The following is a 19,119-nucleotide window of genomic DNA, read 5'->3' on the forward strand; positions in this document are numbered from 1 at the left end:
AAATCATGTGCATTGGAGTGCACACACACACACGCTCAGCCCAATCCAACCAGTCAATTGTTCTCTATTAAGACGTCCTTTGTCTTGGAGTGCCAGCCTTGTTGCCTTGCAGAGACGTCTCAGGCAGTGGAAACTTGGCTACTGTGCAGCTGTGGTATTGACAGTACAGGCGTCCCTTGGAGGTGACAAGGACAGCAATTGATTGGGCCTAAATGAGAGTGAAGAGGCAGATTGATTGCCATCGATCCACTTCTTCCTCCAGCAGGCTCCTCCATCTTTGATTATGACCACTTTACGCCCAATCAAGTGTGTGTGAGCCGTGATGGGAGAAATCCCATCGAGAGGTATTAGATCCATTTGCAAAGGCTGTAATTATGAGAGGATGTGAGGGCCCAAGGTCAACACGCAGCAGGTGCCATCAGGCTGGATGATAATAATAGGGCTTCCTCTTGCTTCCCACTGCAATTTACTCATATTGATAATAGGCTATAGTGAAGATGGTGTGTTGTGTGTGTGTGTGTGCGTGTTTGTTCCTTAGAAGATGCTCAGCGCATAATAAATGTTTCCATAATAATGGCCCGAGGACAAGCAAACAGCTCGCTGTGATGAAACACAATCATTTGCGATGCAGATTGAAAGATAACAGCGCTCCTTGGTGCTTTTTTCCACATTTTTTTATTGAAAGCTTCATCAGAGAGAAAAAAAAACAACTCATAAAACCCAAGTCAGATCCTAACATCCACAGATGTACAGATAGTTTCTCAAAGATCACACACACTGAGCAGCGTGTGCGAGGCGTGACCATGTCCTCCTCGGCGCTGAAACAAAAGAAAAAGTGAAAAAGAAACAGAAACAAGAAAAAGAGAAAACTAACAAAAAACAAATAAAAAACCGCTCTGCTGTCCTAATAAATAGTTCCTCTTTTTAACCGGTAAATGAGTCCCTTGCCTAACACACTTTTTGTCCTGGCTATCTCTAAACAATTTGGTCGGCCATTTCCTAGTGATTGTTGGATTTTGTATTTCTCAGGGAGCTGTTTGAACTCCACGAGGGGTGTGCTGGCTGGCTGGCTGACTAACTGACTGACTGACCGATCGACCGACCGACCGACCGACCGACCGGCTGCGCTCCTGGGGTTGTGTGACCAATCGATAGTTCTCATCAAAGGTGGACCGAAGCATCAATTAAAAAGCACAGGGCCTCGCCTTTATGGGGGGTAGTTTGAGCAATTTTCCCACTGCATTATGTGTGTGGAGAGTGTGTGTAAGTGCATGTGTGTGTGTGTGTGTGTGTGTGTGTGTGTGTGTGTGTGTATGCCCTAGTCTGTGATGAGTTATTGAGCCACGGTTCTCCTTTACACTCTGCTGTGAGAGACAAGCTGTGAGAGTAACTCTGAACTACTGTTTTCCTAACACACGGGAATCAATGTGGAACGGCTGCGACTCCATTCACAAAAGATGAATCTGCAAGAGCCTCGCATCAACTGAGTATGACATGTAATACATCTAATGAGTTTCCTCCTGTGACAGCGTGGAGGCCACACTACATAAATGACAGTCTGAATCATGTCAGATTTAGGGATGGTGGCAGTGACTGAGAGAAATGGTGAGCAAGGGACGGATTGAGAAAACTTTTTTTTTCTTTTTTTTCCTAAGAAAAGGCAGTGAAGTACGCACCTCGCCTTGAAAGACCGACACTGGAGAAAACCAGGATGTAGGTAAAATCTCAAGATGTGTATTTATCCGGTATCTGAGAGTAGGTAAGCTCACAGAAAAATCAGATTTACCTTGTAGCGAGTGTGTGAGTTATCCAAAGAAAACCGACGGGGAATGAAAGGTTGCATTTCCCCACATTATTTTCTAAATCTACAGCATCATTCCTCCTCCCTGCATCAAACAGTAGTCGAAAACAATTCAAAGCATATGACTTGACTCTCTTGGGGCACCAGACGAGTGAGATTTACCGCATTATGAAAATTCTGTTATTTTCAGATAGACGTTTACCCACAAAACAATGCTTGTAACTAAATTTTGATGATTGCATAAACTTTACTTTCTGGAACTATGGCAGCAAACAGGATCATCCTGACACGGTAAAGAGTGTTGGGCCAGCAGTCAGCAGTGTGAATGACGTCCTTCGACCTGCTCTGCCCGCTGATTTGACCTGTGATCCCTCACGCCTACTGCAACTGGTGTTAGCATCATGTTTCAGAAATAATCATTGCAAATTGCAGATAAATGAAAGTCCTCTTGCATGCTCTCGCCTGGGGTGCAATCTGGCTTTTGTTTTGATTCGTGACATTAATCATCAAAATTATCATGACGACTTGATCTCATGTTGCAAATCGTAGGTTGCGTGATGCGAATGAGGTGGAGTGCCCCCCCCCCCCCGATCTCTGGCCAATCTTTTCTAAAGACGATGAGAGAATCTTTCACTTTGATGTTTTTCCCGAAGGTGGAAAAGATGCTGATGTGGACTTTGAGTGGACATGCTACGGTATGCTAAATACAAAACGCAGGCATGGAAGAGGTGGAAAATGAAGAGTGACTGTGTGGATAAAGAAGAGAAAGATACTGTCTGGGTATGGTGGTGCAAGACAGGAAGAGTATGTGTTGCTAATTAGTGAGGGGTCAAGCTGGTCACCTCCTGGGATTCAGTAGCGGGGACATACTGCTGCACGAAGACGGAGAAACTCCAGGCTACGACCACTTCTGCCTGGCAACATGAGCTAATGATCCCCCCTCTCTCTTTCTTTCTCTCTCACTCTCTCACACACGCATGCAAACACACACACACACGTATGCACGCACGCACACACACACGCACGCACACACACACACACATACACACACTTTCTCTCTTGGCATAGCTGGCTTCTGGTTTGTGCTGACACATGGGCTGACTGGGAGCAGAGCGTTTCTGCTACAGCCTCCTTAAAATTGCAGGCATGCCTTCTGTACACTTCCACGAAGGTATTGGTATTCTGAAAAGGTACATTATGCCATTGTGCTATTAAGAAAAAGCCATTTCTATTTGTTCAGTCGGGTAATCTGTCCAATCTCTGTGAAATATTAGTACCGTGCACCAAAAGCAAACACTTGCCTTAACATATTTTTCTTTCTTAAAATCTCCATTAGCAAAATACAGCTGATAGTCTTTGTTGTGCATTTCTTCCCATAATCTCTTGACTATTTGTAATCCTATTTCCCCTAATGCCATGACTATTGAATCTCAGGCCATTTGTAGGACGATCTGCTCTCTGATGTGCAACTCCTGCATTATGAGTCCTATTAAGCTTCAAAAATGTCTTCAGTACTCTATAAAACAGCAGCCGTAAAAGTCTAGAGAACTCGGTTGTAGCTATGCTGTATTCATAACCTCACTAAAAGTTGAACTGTTGAGTAGAACAACTCTTCACACACGCACGCAGACACACACACATACTAGCTTAAAACTGGTTAAGTTGTAGTGTAGCAGCTCTGTCGTTTAAAAATGGTTCAGACACAGTGAGTTCATGCAACAATGACGAACAGATGAGCAGTGTGGGCACGTCCAGGGAGCTCTAAAGCCCAACATTTGTCAGCCGTTAGCCTTTAAAGACTGTAATGTGGCAGAGACTTATTCATCGGGAGATAAGAGCGAATCATGGCCTTGAGGCAAGTGAAAGCAGATGTTGAGTGGCAGATCAGATGAAAGGAAAAGGGCAGGTGTTGATTTGATTGGACAATAAATAGCTGAATGATCACTGAGAGACAGTTTGAATGACGCATTTGGCTTTTGACCTCCGTTGGTGGATGGAAGACAAGAATGTACAGCAGGTATTTACAGTGTTACTGAGGAGATGAAAATGTATGTATGGCTTTGAAAGTATAGTTCCCGACAGGAACCTGCGTTCCTCTTTCTTTTTGTGTGTCGTCAAGTGGACAGGTGGCCTGCAAAGAGTGAGTTCATGGCAAAATGATCAACAGTGGCCAGCTCGTCACAGAGACCAGTGAACACAATGAAGGCACAAGCCCGAGACAGCTTCCTCTTTAGCACCATAGAGTAGCTTCGATATTGTGTAGCATTTCTTCAGCACACCTTCTTTAACACGCTCTCCCATGTGCTTTGCTGTTTTTAACTATCACATTGATAATTTGGAATCATTTGGAAGCTTTGTTAAAAAGGCACTCGATGTACAATTTGATTGTTAGTTACAAACATCGCCACGCACAATGACATAGCTTGCCTGTAATGTGCACAACACGCCACCTCGTCCCAAAATGCAGCGCTGGACTTAGATTTGAATGAGTCACATGAACTGCGAGAGCTCAATTGCAATTGTCACCAAACAAAAAGCTCCTTCTCTGTTTGGAAGAAAAGGGCCTTTTGAGGGACACTGGAGTGGATCCTATTGCCCCGGAGGGAGACAAATTGGGCCCGTCAAGCCTCATTGCGAGAGTGACTGAAATTGGTTTGTGGTTCTGCTTCTGCACCATCCAATAAAGAGAAGAAACCTCAGAGAGAGAGAGAGAGAGAGAGAGAGAGAGAGAGAGAGAGAGAGAGCAGGAGAGAGGGGGAAGAGGGAGAGAATGACAGCGAGGGAAAATGAGAGCAAAGGAGCCTGGCTTGGCCTTGGCACATTAATGGTGCCAGTGAAGCAGGGAAAAAAAACGGGGTCTTTTTAGTGCCGGAGCACCACTGTTGGGGCAGAGCGGGCGGGCATGAGTGAACAGAGCAGACACACAGTGCTCCTGACACACACAGGCTGCTGTAATGGGGGCAGAAATGGCTGCTGTCCCACAGGCAATTTCTTCAGGGACAATCCTCAGAGATGAAGTCATTGAAAACCTCGTGCAACTCTGAGATGGAAAGACCGGATAAGATGAGTCGGGGTTGTTTGTGCAACAAATTGGGACAACCAGGGGTGTAACTGACACTCAGCGGTGGGGTCGAGGAAGGAGCTGCCATCAACATGTTGTTATGGCTGGTGAGGAGTCTAGTTAGGTCCCACAGGTGTGCTGACCTCCACTGCTTGCACTGGGCAAACGATCAGGGGGAAGTTTAAGACAGACAGTCCCTCTGTAGCCTTTAAACACACTTCTTCCATGCCTTGTTAGTGTCACACAGTGATGGCAGTCTTACAATTCAAACAGGATCTTTCAAAGCGAAGTTTCCTGCTTTACAGATGTGGAGTCATTGTGTCTCTGTTCAAAAGTGTTTTAAAGGAATAGTATGACATTTCTTCAGAATAACTTCCCGGAGTCTCTGCTGGTTGTCTAACGACAAAGACGACAGTTAAGTCCCTGCACCTAGCCAAGAAATAGTCCAGAACATTACTCCCCATGAAATAGTGTCATTATTTCACTTTTCTGTTTGGTTTAAACAAACCAGGTTTAATGTGTTAATCCTTGAGCTTTAGAGGTGCTGGAAGGTGAATATTTGTGAGCTTTGGACAGAGCCACGCTAGCTGTTTCCCCTTGTTTCCAGTCTTTGTGCTAAGCTAAGTTAACCAGCAGCTCATACTGACATGAGCGTGATATCCATCTTCTCATCCAATTCTTGGAAAGTGAATAACTCTATTTGGCAAAATGTCAAACTACTCCTTTAAACCACCATTACTTTCTAAAACAGTTGTTTTAATATTCTTTGGCTGCCACATATGTACATTAGGTTTGTTCCATAAAGTTTATGCAATCGTTGCTAAAGATTTCAAAGTCAGTTTTGTGATTTACACCTTATCTGATGTACAATATGCATTAAACACCACTCAGCTGGTAATCTCAGCAGATAAATACTCAAAAACGTGACCTAGATTTGGTGATGTCGACATGACAGGGATTAAAATGAGGTCAAACAGCAGCAGGGAGATTCCCAGTTCAACTCTGAAGCTCAGTACGAGAACTGAGAAACGGTTGAGTTAGTTACGGCTGAATCAAAGAGATAAAGAGACTGAGGACAGAAATCACTAAGAGGACAAAGCTGGAAGCAATGCATCGACGACCACGGAGCATAGCAAGCAACATTCCCCGAATCTGTTTCCTAAAGTTTTCCCTGCAGGATCTGAGAAAGAGAGAGAAGTGGAATGCACCCACGGTGTGTGAAAGCATCGTAAAAGTGATGAGACATATAAAGAAATGAAAAGACGAGAAGAGGAGGAGAAGAAAAAAAGACTTTTGGTAGGGCTGCCACCGGCTGCATTGCACATTTAAATACTGTTTGAAGGGTGTGTATGAGTTTGTAAGTGTGTGCATGTATGTGTACATACAGTATGTGAGAGTGTGTGTGTGTGTGTGTGTGTGTGTGTCTGTCTGTCTGTCTGTGTGTGTGTGTGTGTCTGTCTGTCTGTCTGTCTGTGTGTGTGTGTATGTGTGTGTGTGTGTGTCTCTGTGTGTGTGTTTGCATCGGTGACAGCTTGGACAACCGTGGAAAATTAGCTTAAACCCGATGAAAAAAAAGTGTAAAGAAGGATAGTAAGGACTGGTCCGGCCATCAAGGTCAAATAAAAAACAACGACAACAGCAACAACAACAACAACAATATCAACATTAACATCAACAACAACATCAACATCAACAACAACAAAATCAAACTGAAAAATGAAAAGAAAAAACAAAAAAAACAAAACAAAAACAAAACTCTGGTTCAGAGTGTCTCTTCATCTTTGGTATAAAAATGGCCATCCATGGGCTGCATTTGATCCACAACTAGGAAAGACTACAGAAATTGTCAACAATTTCTTCTATTGCTTTTGCACTGATTGGTTTAAACCGTAAGCTCCTACTGAATCTACTGTTTTTATTTCACTGCCAGAATTTTTCCGTAGTTTTTTTTTTTTTTTCATTTTATAATTTTTTTTCTTCTTTTTTTGTCTTTTTGCAGTGTGACAAGCAAAGCGGGCTAAAAACATCTTAAAGCTCATAAAAAAGGTAAAATGTGGCAGATAAAAAGCACTAATGTCATTGACAGCAACTTTGCCATGTAAAATAATAATTATGATAATAAAAACAAGTTCAGCATTTGCAACAGACTGCATCCACAATGCAGCATGTTCCTTATGTTTTCATTTTTTCCTCATTGTGAAAAATCTCTTCAGAGCTTCATCTCCCCCCCGAGTCTTTTTCCCCAACAGACATTTTGTTTTCTTCTGACACTTAGTTACCTCTGACATAATAATTATCAAAGTTTTCTTCTAATGAAGAAAAGAAAAAAAAGCTCTTCTCTATTAAATCTGTACAGCTTATGTGATAGATTCTTTTTTCCTCTTTAGAACAACTCATCCAGTGTCTTGTACCCTCCAAGTGGTCCAAGAGACTGACTCTGTTTGCTTTTTTTTTTTTTTTTCCTAACCAGACGTCAGAGTTTAACTCTGTAAAAAGTTTCTGGCGCCCTTCAAATTAAGGCCATGAAGATTCAAGAAAGAAAAAACACTTTTTCGAATATATCTAGAAAACTAAAATTTAACACTAGAACATAAAAAAGAGTGAAAAGAAATTGTAGCTTAATATCTGAGGAAGACAATCTCTGTGTGTATCTCAAACTTGACTCCCCTTTTCTAATTACAAAATAAACTTCATCACCTACCTGCGCATTCAACCTTTTTTTTTTTGTCATTTTTCATTTGTTTGTATATGTATTTTTTTTTACTTTTTTATTTTTAATTGGTTGAGAATTTTCTTTGAGAAACTTTTCAAGCTTCAGCCCAGCCCTTCAGGCAGGTTCCCAGACTAAACAATTTCACTTCTTTGCACTGTGCCCAGCAATTTTCCCATCCCCTTCCTCAGCACTCTTTTCCTCCTCCTTCTTGCGTTTTTCTTTTTCTTTTTTTTTTTTTTTTTCTCGTAGGCCAGGTAGGAAATGAAAAAAGTGTCTCTTTTTTGGTGCCTGGGCAATCTGGAAGCAATCTCTTTCTATTCTCTTTTCCTCACATTCACAGTGCAGCCACCTTCTGTCTCAAGGCAAAGCTGTCACAGGAACATTCGCTCAGGCCGTTGCTATCTGATGAAAGAGGAGAAAACAGAGAGAGAGGGAGAGAGGGAGAGAGAGAGAGAGAGAGAGAGAGAAAGCGAAAGAGAGAGAGCAGTTGTAATCAAAGCACAATATTACAAACACTGAAGAGCAATAGAGCTGACAGCTGACAGCCCAGCCCAAGTACTGAAGCAAAATGCAGCATGTTAAACAGTTCTGAGCAGGTCAGAGAAGCAAAAAAAAAAAGTGCTGCCAGAATGACGAGGAAATGACAACAGCTGCCAGGACTAATACGAGTCATTTTATAACAGCACTGCGTTTCTTAGTGCTCTTATTTTATTTCATTTTAAGATCGGTTTTAAGTACTGTGAATCTTAACAAAAAACATTTGTCAAAGAGAAGTACCTTTCACTACAACCGATAATTCACAGGCAGGAAGCTTGTCTGTAGTGAAAAACCTGTTTGAAAACGATTTTATTTGTTTACCACAAAACGACCTAATGTGAGTGTCATCTTATGTAATACAAAACATATATTGTGTATATTGTGATATGTAAAAAATTGGAATGGAACGACAGGAAATCCTCTTCTTGGTTAATCTGGCAAATTAAATACTTCACTGCGTCAATGGAAACATTACTTAAGGAAAAATGACAACATTGATGAAAGCGTGACATAAGACACCCAGAGATATTAAAGGCATAAATAACTTAATCCCTGAACGCCCACCTCTACTGCTTACCATTTAAATTATTATTATTATCTTTTTTTTTAAATGTGTGAAAATAGCATAGCATGTCTAAAAGGTTGACAGCAGCTTACTTGGACTGGTATGAGTAAGCAGGAACATGGTCGGCAGCGCTGTCCACCTGGATCTGTTGCTGCTGGCCAGCCACCTCCTGTGATGAGGGAGCCACTGTCTGGGGGGAGGCGTCCGTCACCACTCCCTGAGGACACACACGGGAGGAAATGTGTCAGCTCCGAACTCTAACAAGCATCTCCCTGCAGTGCTTGTAACATCCTGCTGAAAAGTACAGTATGTGCCTGTATAGAGTAAAAGTCTTCTTCTGTCTACTCTGTACACACTGTAAATTTGTACCACTGCGTGTCTATCCGTCCTGGAAGAAGGAACCGTCCTCTGTTGCTCTTCCTGCGGTTTTCTCTATGCTGTAATAGATGAGTATTTCTTACAACCGCAGAAATGTTTTTAAAATATTTTTAACTTGAACTAATTCTTTAAGTTGTCAACATATGCATATGTCCAGATTGCATCCAAAGAAATGCATATAATAATAATTTCTAAATGCCATACAATGAAATTACAGTCTTGAATTTAAATAGTTTAATTTATTTCTGCACTAAAAAAAATATAAAGAATATTTGTTTTTAATCTAATAATTAAGCAGCGGAAACATATAAGATATATATTAGGAACAACATTTTAAAGTAGAAACAAAACCGAACGGAGAAAAAAACGATTTGGTGGTTTGACATTGCATAGGGATTTATGTATGGTAATCAAATTTACTATAAGATACGAAAGAACAAAATGTGCTATAATGCTCATGGAGTTTCACCTCTATGTCTGTGGTGAAAAGACTGGAAAAGGATGGCTGTGTGCACTGAATTCATCACAACAGCCTCTTAGCCTTTTTATGTGTTGAGCATTACGAATAGCCCCCATCACTGAGTCATCTCAATCACCTTTAACAAGCTCTCAAGGATACTCCTCCTTGTCCATACATCAGCCCTCCAGACACTGGCTGATACGGTGATATACGCCCTGCTGCTGACGCTGGCATTGAGAGGACGACGGTGAGGATGAAATAGGTAAGAGACGCCGGGGGCTACACTACAACTACATCTCTCTCCCCTGTCCAACTCCTTCATGAAGAAGACTGCAACTTTCTGAGGAGGGGGGAGGAACGACTAATGGGTCTGTCAGGGGAAACTGTCATTGTCCGTGGCTGGTGGGCTAACCAGAGCTCCATGGCTGACGGATGTGTGTGTGTTCCAGCTACCTACCAGCCCGAACCGGCTGTGTGTGTGGGGGGGAGGGGAGGGAGAGAGAGAAAGAGAGAGAGAGACAGCACCGCCGGCACTGTGTCTCACTTCAGCTCCTGTCATCTGATACACGACTGATAGTCCATCTGAATACGACCGCACTGTCAGCCGCCAGACAGCCAGCCTGCTCTCCTCGCCGGCCGGCCTGCCTGCCTGCCTGCCTGCCTACCTGCCTGCCTGCCTGCCTGCCTGCCTGCCTGCTTTCCACGTTCATCATTTCTCAGGCTGGGCTGCCCGAACCTGCCAGGAGCTCAGACAGCCGCCGAAGAAGTGACAAAGCCTGCACTGCACTTCAAATGTCTTTCGCAAATACTATAAAACTTCTGACTCATTTAGCTTTGCTTGCAGTTTTCATCCTTGTTATTTGCTGGTGGTGCAAGGCTATTTGTTTGGAGAGAATAAGAGCAATTTACGGCACGCTTCAAATGTAATCTGTCTATTTAATGACTGCTCAGGTCTGTTGTGGTGAGCAGCATTTAGAAATGGTGGAGTGAGTGCTTGTGAGTGTAAGTGTGTGAGCTGTCAGCAGTAATGATGTCCTCCTCCTCAGGGTTAATATCAGACTTTTTAAACAGATGACTAACAGATATCTGTAAATAGCAGATTCTGGATTATTGGGAAGCACCATGTGCATGTGTGTGGGTCTTACTTCGACAGGGACGGCTGTTGGAGGCACAGGAGTGTACTGGGGAATGTAGGTCCCTTGCATAGGCGCCGCGGCAGCTGCAGCAGTCATGTACTGAAACACAAACAAAAGACACACATCAAAGGCCTTGCACATGAAAATTCCTGCTACACACATTAGAGCACCAAATCCCAATCCAATATTAGACAAGAAACGCTTTTCAAACACTGATATTACAATTCCCTGCAAGTCTCTTTCAGTGCAATTATCCCCGGAGCCATCGGGAATGGGAGCTTGCTGTGCCCTCAGCATCCTTTGGAGGGCGCTAAGAGAATATGTGTGCACGGTCAGCAGAGCAGAGCAGAGCAGAGGAGAGGAGAGTGTGTGAGACAGACAGAGGGGAAGGAGGAAGAGATGTCCTGCTGTTCCACCAAGACTTCACAAGCAGGCAATTGCACCAGGCCACAGCTGAGAAGAAGATAAAAAATTTAAAAAAGAAAAAGAAAAAGAAAGCTGAAGGGAAAAGGAAAGAGAGGGAGAGAGAGAGAGAGGAAAGAGAAAACAGGAGGTCTGTTTTCTGTGGCCTATATTCCTTTCGTCATGCCTGCTCTGGCTCTTAACTGGATGCTAGCTTGCTCCATGAAGGCCATTTTACAGATGTGACACAGGTTTGGTTACATGACAGCCATGGGGCTTTCACATGCAATATGAATGAAGACACGGCACTTTTCTCTGAGGCTTTTTCTGGGACTTGCTGTGAAAGTATGGTGTGTGTGTGTGTGTGTGTGTGTGTGTGTGTGTGTGTGTGTGTGTGTGTGTGCGTGCGTGCGTGCGTATGTGTGATGATGAACATGTGTGCCAGTATGAGCCTGATTTGCCAGTGTGTGTGCTTCTTTTTAATTAGCACATGCCTGTGCATAAAAGATGACTTATCACTATTTGTCCGTCCAATTGTGCATGTGGATGTATGTGTTCTCCTGTGTGCAGCTGTGTGTTGGGAACATTGAGTCTGTGCATGTGCATGTGTCTGTGTGTGTGTGTGTGTGTGTGCGTCTAAGTGTGAGAAAGACAAACAAAGACAAAGAAGCTTGGAACGATAATGCTGCAGTACAGCGCCAACGGATGTGATCCCAGATAAAAGCCACCGGGCTGCCTCTCCGCCTCTCCTCATCTTCCTGCTGCTTTTCCGGACCAAGGAAAAAGAGAAGTACGATCCCTTTCTTTCTGTCTTATTTTTTTCCTTTGCCTCTCAGTCCCCCTGCCAGTGCTAAAAAGCGTGGCGGCAATATGCAGTAGGAGGCAGTAATGGAGGGGTTGTGCCGGGCTGCGGAGCCTTTCTTGGCTGTGGGCCCGGCGGTGCTGGTGAAGTGTCATTACCGGCAGCGTTGCTAATGGATCGGGTACGGCTCCACCGCTCACCGCTAATGAGAGCAGCTAAAGGCCATGGACATGGGTGATTAACTCCCCCACCGTCGCTACACATGGCTAGGAGGATGCCCTGGGATGGATGCTTGTGTGCGTTCGTATGTGAGTGTGACTGTGTGGGTATGTGCGTGTGAATTTAAGGTTATCACACCTTCAGGGCTGTGACACTCAGGACGGGGCGAGGCAGCATATCCAGACTTCCTGACACATTACCACATTACCTCTCTGTGTCATCCCTTCTTCCCTCTCACCTTCCTGTCACCCCCCCCCTCTCTCAGCCCTCTATCGTCTAAAAGGGCCTATCAGATTGTTGAAGTGACCTTCTCCCTGGTGAATCTAAACCATGCATACCAATTTTCTTCGTGACTTTTTGTCTTCGTCTCCCCTTCCCATTAACTTATTCAGGCAACTCACCTGTGAGGGCTGCATGAAAGCAAATGAAGGGAAGCAGGAGATAATTAGCAATATCAAAATCTCCCTGTCAAAGGAGAATGTCCATTTGAAATGTTATATTTCTCTGCAGGACTGCAAAAGGAATTTAAATTAGATTTAACAGGAAAATTTAATAAGATAAGATTTTTTCGTCTACCATAACCATTAGTTAACCTATTTAATGTGGCAGGTCGAGCAGGGCACATTTCTGCACTCGCTGCTGTGGCAAGTCACAAGGATGTCAAGTCTAGCTACAGTGAATTGGGTTGCTATGGTGATGGAGATGATTTTTGTCCAATTTCAACTCTTAATACTTTCCTGTCCATAGTCAGGGGACAGGTTTGGGCAATATAAAGCATCCCTAATTGGCAATAAATGGTGTTTCACTCTTGCAGTTCACACACACACACAGCTGCACATACACATCTATGCACATGCACGCACACACACACACACACACCTGCGCCTGAAGCAGATGGCGTGTGTGTATGTTTGATGAACGGGAAGACTGAATAGTTCCTTAACGAGGCTGGTGTGAGTAGGCTCCCTAAGTTTCTTCTCTATCCTCACTCTCCATGACATACACCTATAACTACAGTATAAAGTCAGACCGCATTGCAGCGATGCCAGGATGAAAATCCATAGAATAGACAGAGCCGCTCTGGTACCACAGTGGTTTGGGCCTCTGCACCACAGTGAAGTATAAGATGCAATATATGTTTGGTGGGTACAAGGGTGATGGGGCAGTTTAAATTTCTGCAATCAGCTTTCCACATCAACGAGAATTTCTGGCACTGGTGGAATGTAGCACAGCAGGTTAGCATGCTTAAATGTCCAAATAAATCATCACCCTCTCTGTCTGTCATTGAAGTCCCCACATCTATCTATCTATCCCCTCTGTGTTGACATGCTGTTCTGTCGCATCGTCAGCAAGGCGGAGGATAACAGTTGGTCAAGGCAAGAGCATCCAGCTATTCAGTGTAGGTTATTAATGGCAGAGCAGCGTGGGGATGGGCTCTGATGACTATTGATCTTAGCAGTGGGGATCCAACACGAAGGGAACTATTGGAGATGCACACCGGAGGCTGTGAATCATAGTGCTGTACCACTTCACCATGAAAAAAAAAAAAACCTCCATATCTTGGCCCCTAGGCTTTGTTAGCACTCTGCCTGAAGAGATTTACACTGGCAAAATCAGTGTCATCTGTTAAATCACTTCTAATATTTACTATTTCAGTATTAAAGGTACCTTGTACAGTTTTCGAGTGGGTTCATAAACACTGATATACAGGTGACAGTAATGCACCGAAACTAACGCAGCAAAAGGCAGGAAAGTCCGAAATGTCCAAAAAAAAGTCTTTGGTCTTTGCATTACATTCATTATTATGAGGAATGAAATGCCTTCAACATGTGGTGTGTAATACTGAATATAAATCTAATGATGATGATAAGCAGTCCCTCTCTTAGTCTAATAGTCGAGCTCAAGTTCAAGGTATTTTTAAAGCTGTATTAATTGATGTCTTTAGCCACTTAAGAGCAGAGGAACAAGCTGTAAGCACTGACATATAATCAACCTAAAATTTGATATGGTTAATGTGTGAGCAAACAGTTTCCTATTTACAGTCCATTACTCGCTCTCCTTTCAGCTCTATCCTGTTTTGGTCTCGAACTCTTGATTGAAATAAACAGCTCTTTGGGTGCAAAATGCCCCACTACATTCACCAGCGTGCACCTGGTTTAATAATATCTGCTGCTGCTGGAAATGAATGAAAATGGCGAGACAGAACTAAAATAGTAACAGGGGTAAAATCAAAGCAATGAGCTGAAAGACAATAAAATGCTCTGAAGAGTTGAAGGGAAGAGTCGGATGACAATTGTCTGTGGGTTTGTCACAGTGATTGACACCTTTCACATCACACAAATTTATTTGAGTCATTTTTTGTTTTTTTTAAATATTGATTGGTGCAGCTTTAAGTAAAGCCAAAATACAAAGGTCTTCCTTCAGGAACCCAAATTAGGCAGTGCACACTCACTCTGTGCCATGGAACATGAATGTATAAGCCTGAAATGTCATTACTGCTGTAGTTCTTTATTATTTCAGGCACAAGGTCTGAGTGCACTCGAGCCTCGGCTGCATACCAACTGAGAAAATACAATCTGAATTCAGAATTAAGTTCTTATTTCACAAGACAAACTTTAAATTAAGCACACGAATTTCAATATCAGAGGAATAAAACTTATTCAAGAGTGGCCAGTTCTTGCACCAGAGTTCTTGGCTACAGGCCCTTAAACGCATTCAAAATGCAAAATTTAAAAATGCCATAAAAGGTTGTTCCTCCCTGAACAATTACTTTCAAGGTCCTGCAAAGACCTGACTGCTCGCTGGTAACAGGACTCACCCAGGTGTCAACATGTGTTACTGCTCGAATGTGAAGCAACAAGAGAAGAGAGTACACACTCAGTCAACTTCCCTGGGTGAGTAAAGGTTAAATATAGCCATGCACAGTTATGGAAATGCAGAACAACATGCTGCACTTAGGCTTCCCCATAGAAGACCAAGGGAAACAGCCCAGATAATAGAGGAAAGCGCTTCACACAAATCTGTCTTCCAGGGACACAGAAGCTGTCAATCATCTCTGTCACCATGACAACAGAGACCTGGGTTATACATGGCATGACAGGAATAGGATGGAGAACACAGAGGGAAGGTCACCTCTTGTCATGTCAAACACTATGTCGCTCACACACGCAGACTCTGACATACAGTATGTGAAAACACATACACACAGACACAGACACTAAAATGACAAACACTGCATGGGCACAGCCACACGTGCACAGCAACTAACAGGGAAGAGCGAACACAAGAGCGTGACAGATATACTCCTGTTAAGTGGTGAGAGCTGTAACATAGTAAATAAATCAGTAACAGAGCAATATGCACCAAACATGGTAAAATAAATCAGCGAGGAGCACGGATGGCATGTTTATGTGTGCAATCCATAAACAGTGAGCCCGAGGTTCTTTTGCATTCTGTACTCAAGTTGTTCAACACAGACAAACTGACTGGGCTGGGTGACTACAGCAGTTGTTGAAAACACGGCATTTTCTGGTGAAGCAGCTAAATTCCAAAGCAGTGACCATCAGACGGCACCGTATCCACGCTTCCTCATTACGAGGGGAGGTTTGCCTTCCTGCTCCCTTTTAACGGGGCAAACCCTCTCCGTGCCGATCCACGCTGTCAACAGCGCAAAATAACACAGCGTTCTCGGAAAGCTATGGTCACCGCACCAGTGTCGCAGCTTTGGGGCGGATCGGGAACATTTGGTTCTTTTCTTGGAGAGAAGAAGAAAGCCACAGCCATACACAAACAGCCGCAGAGAGCCCTGGAACAGCCAAGAGTATTCTGAGGTGTGGCTTTCTCCTTCAGTGGCCAGAGGCAGTCGTGATAAGTTGTTGACTTTGGAGACGCTGCTCATGGCAGGTGCTCGTCTGTGGCAAAAGGTTGCGTCACGTGACCAGCGGGGGCAATCAAAACAACTTCACCACATGCGTGTACGCTTGAGGAATGTGCTCTGAGAATATGTGGTGTCAAGTCCAGTTTACTACACGGATAGCTACAGATGCTGGTTCCTAACCCCTCTTTTAACAGGCTTTCTCAATCAGGCAGTATGAAAGGGCTTTCACATCTGGCTTAAGAATCAGCTTTATAGGAAACATGTCTCAATTCCCAGAGATGATCAAGTGTGGCATGCCGTGTGTGCAGCTCAGCCATAGAAAAGTTATGCTACACAGCACATTGCCTCGGGAAAGCTAAGCAGGCAGAAAGGGGAGAGGCAGAGAGAGTAAACCAGAAGTGAAAAAAGGAGAGAGTGTCTTAACCCATTTTCTCCTATAATACAACCCATCAAACATCAGAAGCCATCATCATAGATTAGCCTGTCTCTAATCCTGGTTGTTAGCACAGCTGGGGCAGATTAGGGAGGGGGCATTCCTGATAGAGCCAACATGGCGTCACAGTCGCTGACAGCTCACCTGGAAACACATGGGTAACTGTACAATACAGCACTGTTTCAATCATACACACTCACACAAACACACACACACACACACACACACACACACACACACAGATCAAAGGTAGTGCTGGAGCAAAGCTTGCCTGCCCCCGGGCAGCAGGGTTAGGGCAGGAAGTCAGGCTTCAGAACTGTGTGACACCTCTAAGTCGACTTGATCCTGAAACAGGGGGGAGTTCCTGGTTTAGGGGCCGGTGACTGTAAGCGTGCGTGCGTGTGTGGAATAAAGAAAAGTAATGGAGTGATAGATTTGATGTGTGATTTAGAGAGTGAGGGAGACAGAAAGTGTGAGAGAGAAACAGAAATTAAAGGGTGAAAGTGAGGAAGGTGGAGAACAGAGGGCCCTGTCCCACTGTTAAGCTTCACAGGAAATCTGTTTAATGTGGAAGATCAGGGAGGAAATATGCTCTCTCAGTGTCTGGCAGTGAATGCATGCAGTGTAAAACAAATGATACGGCAGCTCCATGGCAGAGCACATGTGGCGACAGCCTAAGAACGTTTGGCTTTCTTGAAAAGGAAATGTAAAATCCACCTTTTACTCAATGTGTACTTTGTTTCGGAACTAAATGAACAATGTTCCCCAAAGATAAAAGGCCTCCACTCGGTCCTCCTGACCCATACCTGCAGTGTAATAGACACCTGCCGGTTTCTTTCTCAACTCTTAAGAGTGGATGTATGCTTTCAAATGTTTTGCCTTGCTGGAGTGGTATAATGAAAACAGCAAAGCAGCTAGCGGCATTTATAGTTGACATGTATGTGAATGGATTTTTTGGCCGACCCTGAAAAAATCTCAAATCATGTCAGTTACATTATAATGAAACTGGTTAGTGGTTCGGGTCAAGTTTGAAGACAAGAGTTAGCAAATGTGAAACTATTAAAAACCGCCGGATAACAAAACAATGAGATGCTGTAAACAAGCGTAAACAAATCAACCTGGACGTTCTCTCATCTGGATTATAGCCACTATTCAGGTTTGTGTTTGCGTGTTTTGTGTAACATACAGTACGTGGTTGAATGTAGCACAGCGAGGAGTACTCACACTTCCTGTAGTGCCCAGGGACAGATGGTTCATCTGCTGGGTGAGAGGGCCCATCATGCTGGCAGGCTGCATGGACATAGTGTGGTCCATGGCTGGCGTGATCACTGCACCCTGGTGGAACAAGGGAAAAGACAAAGAGAAGGTGAGATGAAATGAGGGAAAGAAGACAGGATATAGGTTTTGTATATTTTTGTTTACATCAATTCTGATTCCCACTAGCTTCTGAAAAGTGGTTGCCAGTCCTCTTGCTGACAAAGCAAAATATAAAAAGTGATGATAAAAAAAAAAAGCAAAAGGCCATAGGGCAAAAAACATAAATATCAGACAAATATGTGAATTGATTTCACAAGTGAAAGGAGGTATATATATATATATATAAACTTTATAGAAAAGTTTATAGAAAAGGGGATAAGGAGTAATGGAGGACAGAGTCTTGGGGTGCTGGTGGTCTGGGTTAACATTGATGAAGCAGGAAGCAGGGAGGTGAAGAAAGGTGAACAAGAGAGAGATAGTAAGCGGGGGGGGGGGTAAACACTGTGGAAGAGACAGAATCATAGAAAACAAAAGTAATGAAAAGAAGAGAGGAAGATAGAAAGGTGGTGCTCAGGCAGGGGTGACATGAGGACAACAGAGCCAGAGAAGAAGAAGGAAAGAGGGACAGTGTCAATAAACAGCAACTGAACACAGGGACATTTTCAAGATCAATACACACCATTGTCTTTGGTCCATCAAAATGGTCAATATCTGCTGCTGATGTATCAACAATATGGGTTTGTGCGGTTTATTGATTGCTGAGAGAGGATGCTTTCTCTCCCTCCCTGTCTCTAACTCACTCACTCACTCAAACTCGAGCGTCTCCTCTTGCTATAAAGCGCGGCATGTTTTCCCTAACGGGAGGATGAGAACGCTAGAAGCTTCTTTTTCACGGTGCAGTGGAACATGAGGGAAAGTGATGAAACCATTGTTGCTCTTTCATCCCTTGTCATGATAGCTCCATTTCCCTAGCACTGAAGCCTCCGGAGGAACACGCTAAAAAACCAAGCCCTTTTCCTCTGCTCGGCTCGCCTCTCTTCTCACTTTGTGTGTGTGTGTGTGTGTGTGTGTGTGTGTGTGTACTGTTTGTGTGTCTATGTGTGTTTGCGGGTTACCCTGCAACACACTGTGTGCAACAGCAATTGTGCATGAGTGTGAAAGAGAGTGACAGTGTGTGTGTGCATGTATAAGAGCGTGCAACTCCCGATGGTGTGTGTTTGCGAGCGTGTGCACGCGTGTGTGCGCCCCACTGGTGACTCTGTGTGGGCCTATTGGAGAACAAACTGTGCAGACACAGCCTGTCAGAATCGCTCTGCTTGTCTACTCCCTGCATTCACAACACAGTCAGCTAACGCTCTCTCCTCCCTCCTCCCCTCCCTTCCTGTCTCCCTCCCTCTCGCACTCGATATGCAAGCTTCATGTGATCCTTCCCCGAGTTACACCTCCACACAAAAAGAAAGAAACTGGGTGGAATGCTA

At 43.8% G+C, this 19,119-nt stretch overlaps 1 protein-coding gene across 6 annotated transcripts in view; it reads right to left on the minus strand.

The window, feature by feature from the left end:
- Window positions 1-656: 656 nt before the first annotated feature.
- The window catches only part of rbms3 (RNA binding motif, single stranded interacting protein), a 273,401-nt gene continuing 254,938 nt past the window's right edge, over window positions 657-19,119 (minus strand). For 4 of the 6 annotated variants that reach the window (XM_087175003.1, XM_087175004.1, XM_087175006.1 and 1 more), the window contains 4 exons: window positions 17,609-17,719; window positions 10,661-10,750; window positions 8,770-8,894; window positions 657-7,973 (listed from right to left, as the gene is read on the minus strand). In XM_087175003.1, coding sequence (XP_087031129.1) covers window positions 7,910-7,973; window positions 8,770-8,894; window positions 10,661-10,750; window positions 17,609-17,719 — 390 coding nt within the window. In that variant the 3' untranslated portion in view covers window positions 657-7,909. Of the gene's footprint in view, window positions 7,978-8,765; window positions 8,895-10,660; window positions 10,751-17,608; window positions 17,720-19,119 lie in introns of those variants that run through there. The other 2 variants (XM_023409817.2, XM_023409818.2) reach the window with 2 other exon arrangements.

The sequence above is a fragment of the Seriola lalandi genome, unplaced genomic scaffold, assembly GCF_002814215.2.
Source record: "Seriola lalandi dorsalis isolate HSWRI2012SDOR001 ecotype SW California unplaced genomic scaffold, Sedor1 jcf7180002054408, whole genome shotgun sequence".
Lineage (NCBI taxonomy): Eukaryota > Metazoa > Chordata > Actinopteri > Carangiformes > Carangidae > Seriola > Seriola lalandi.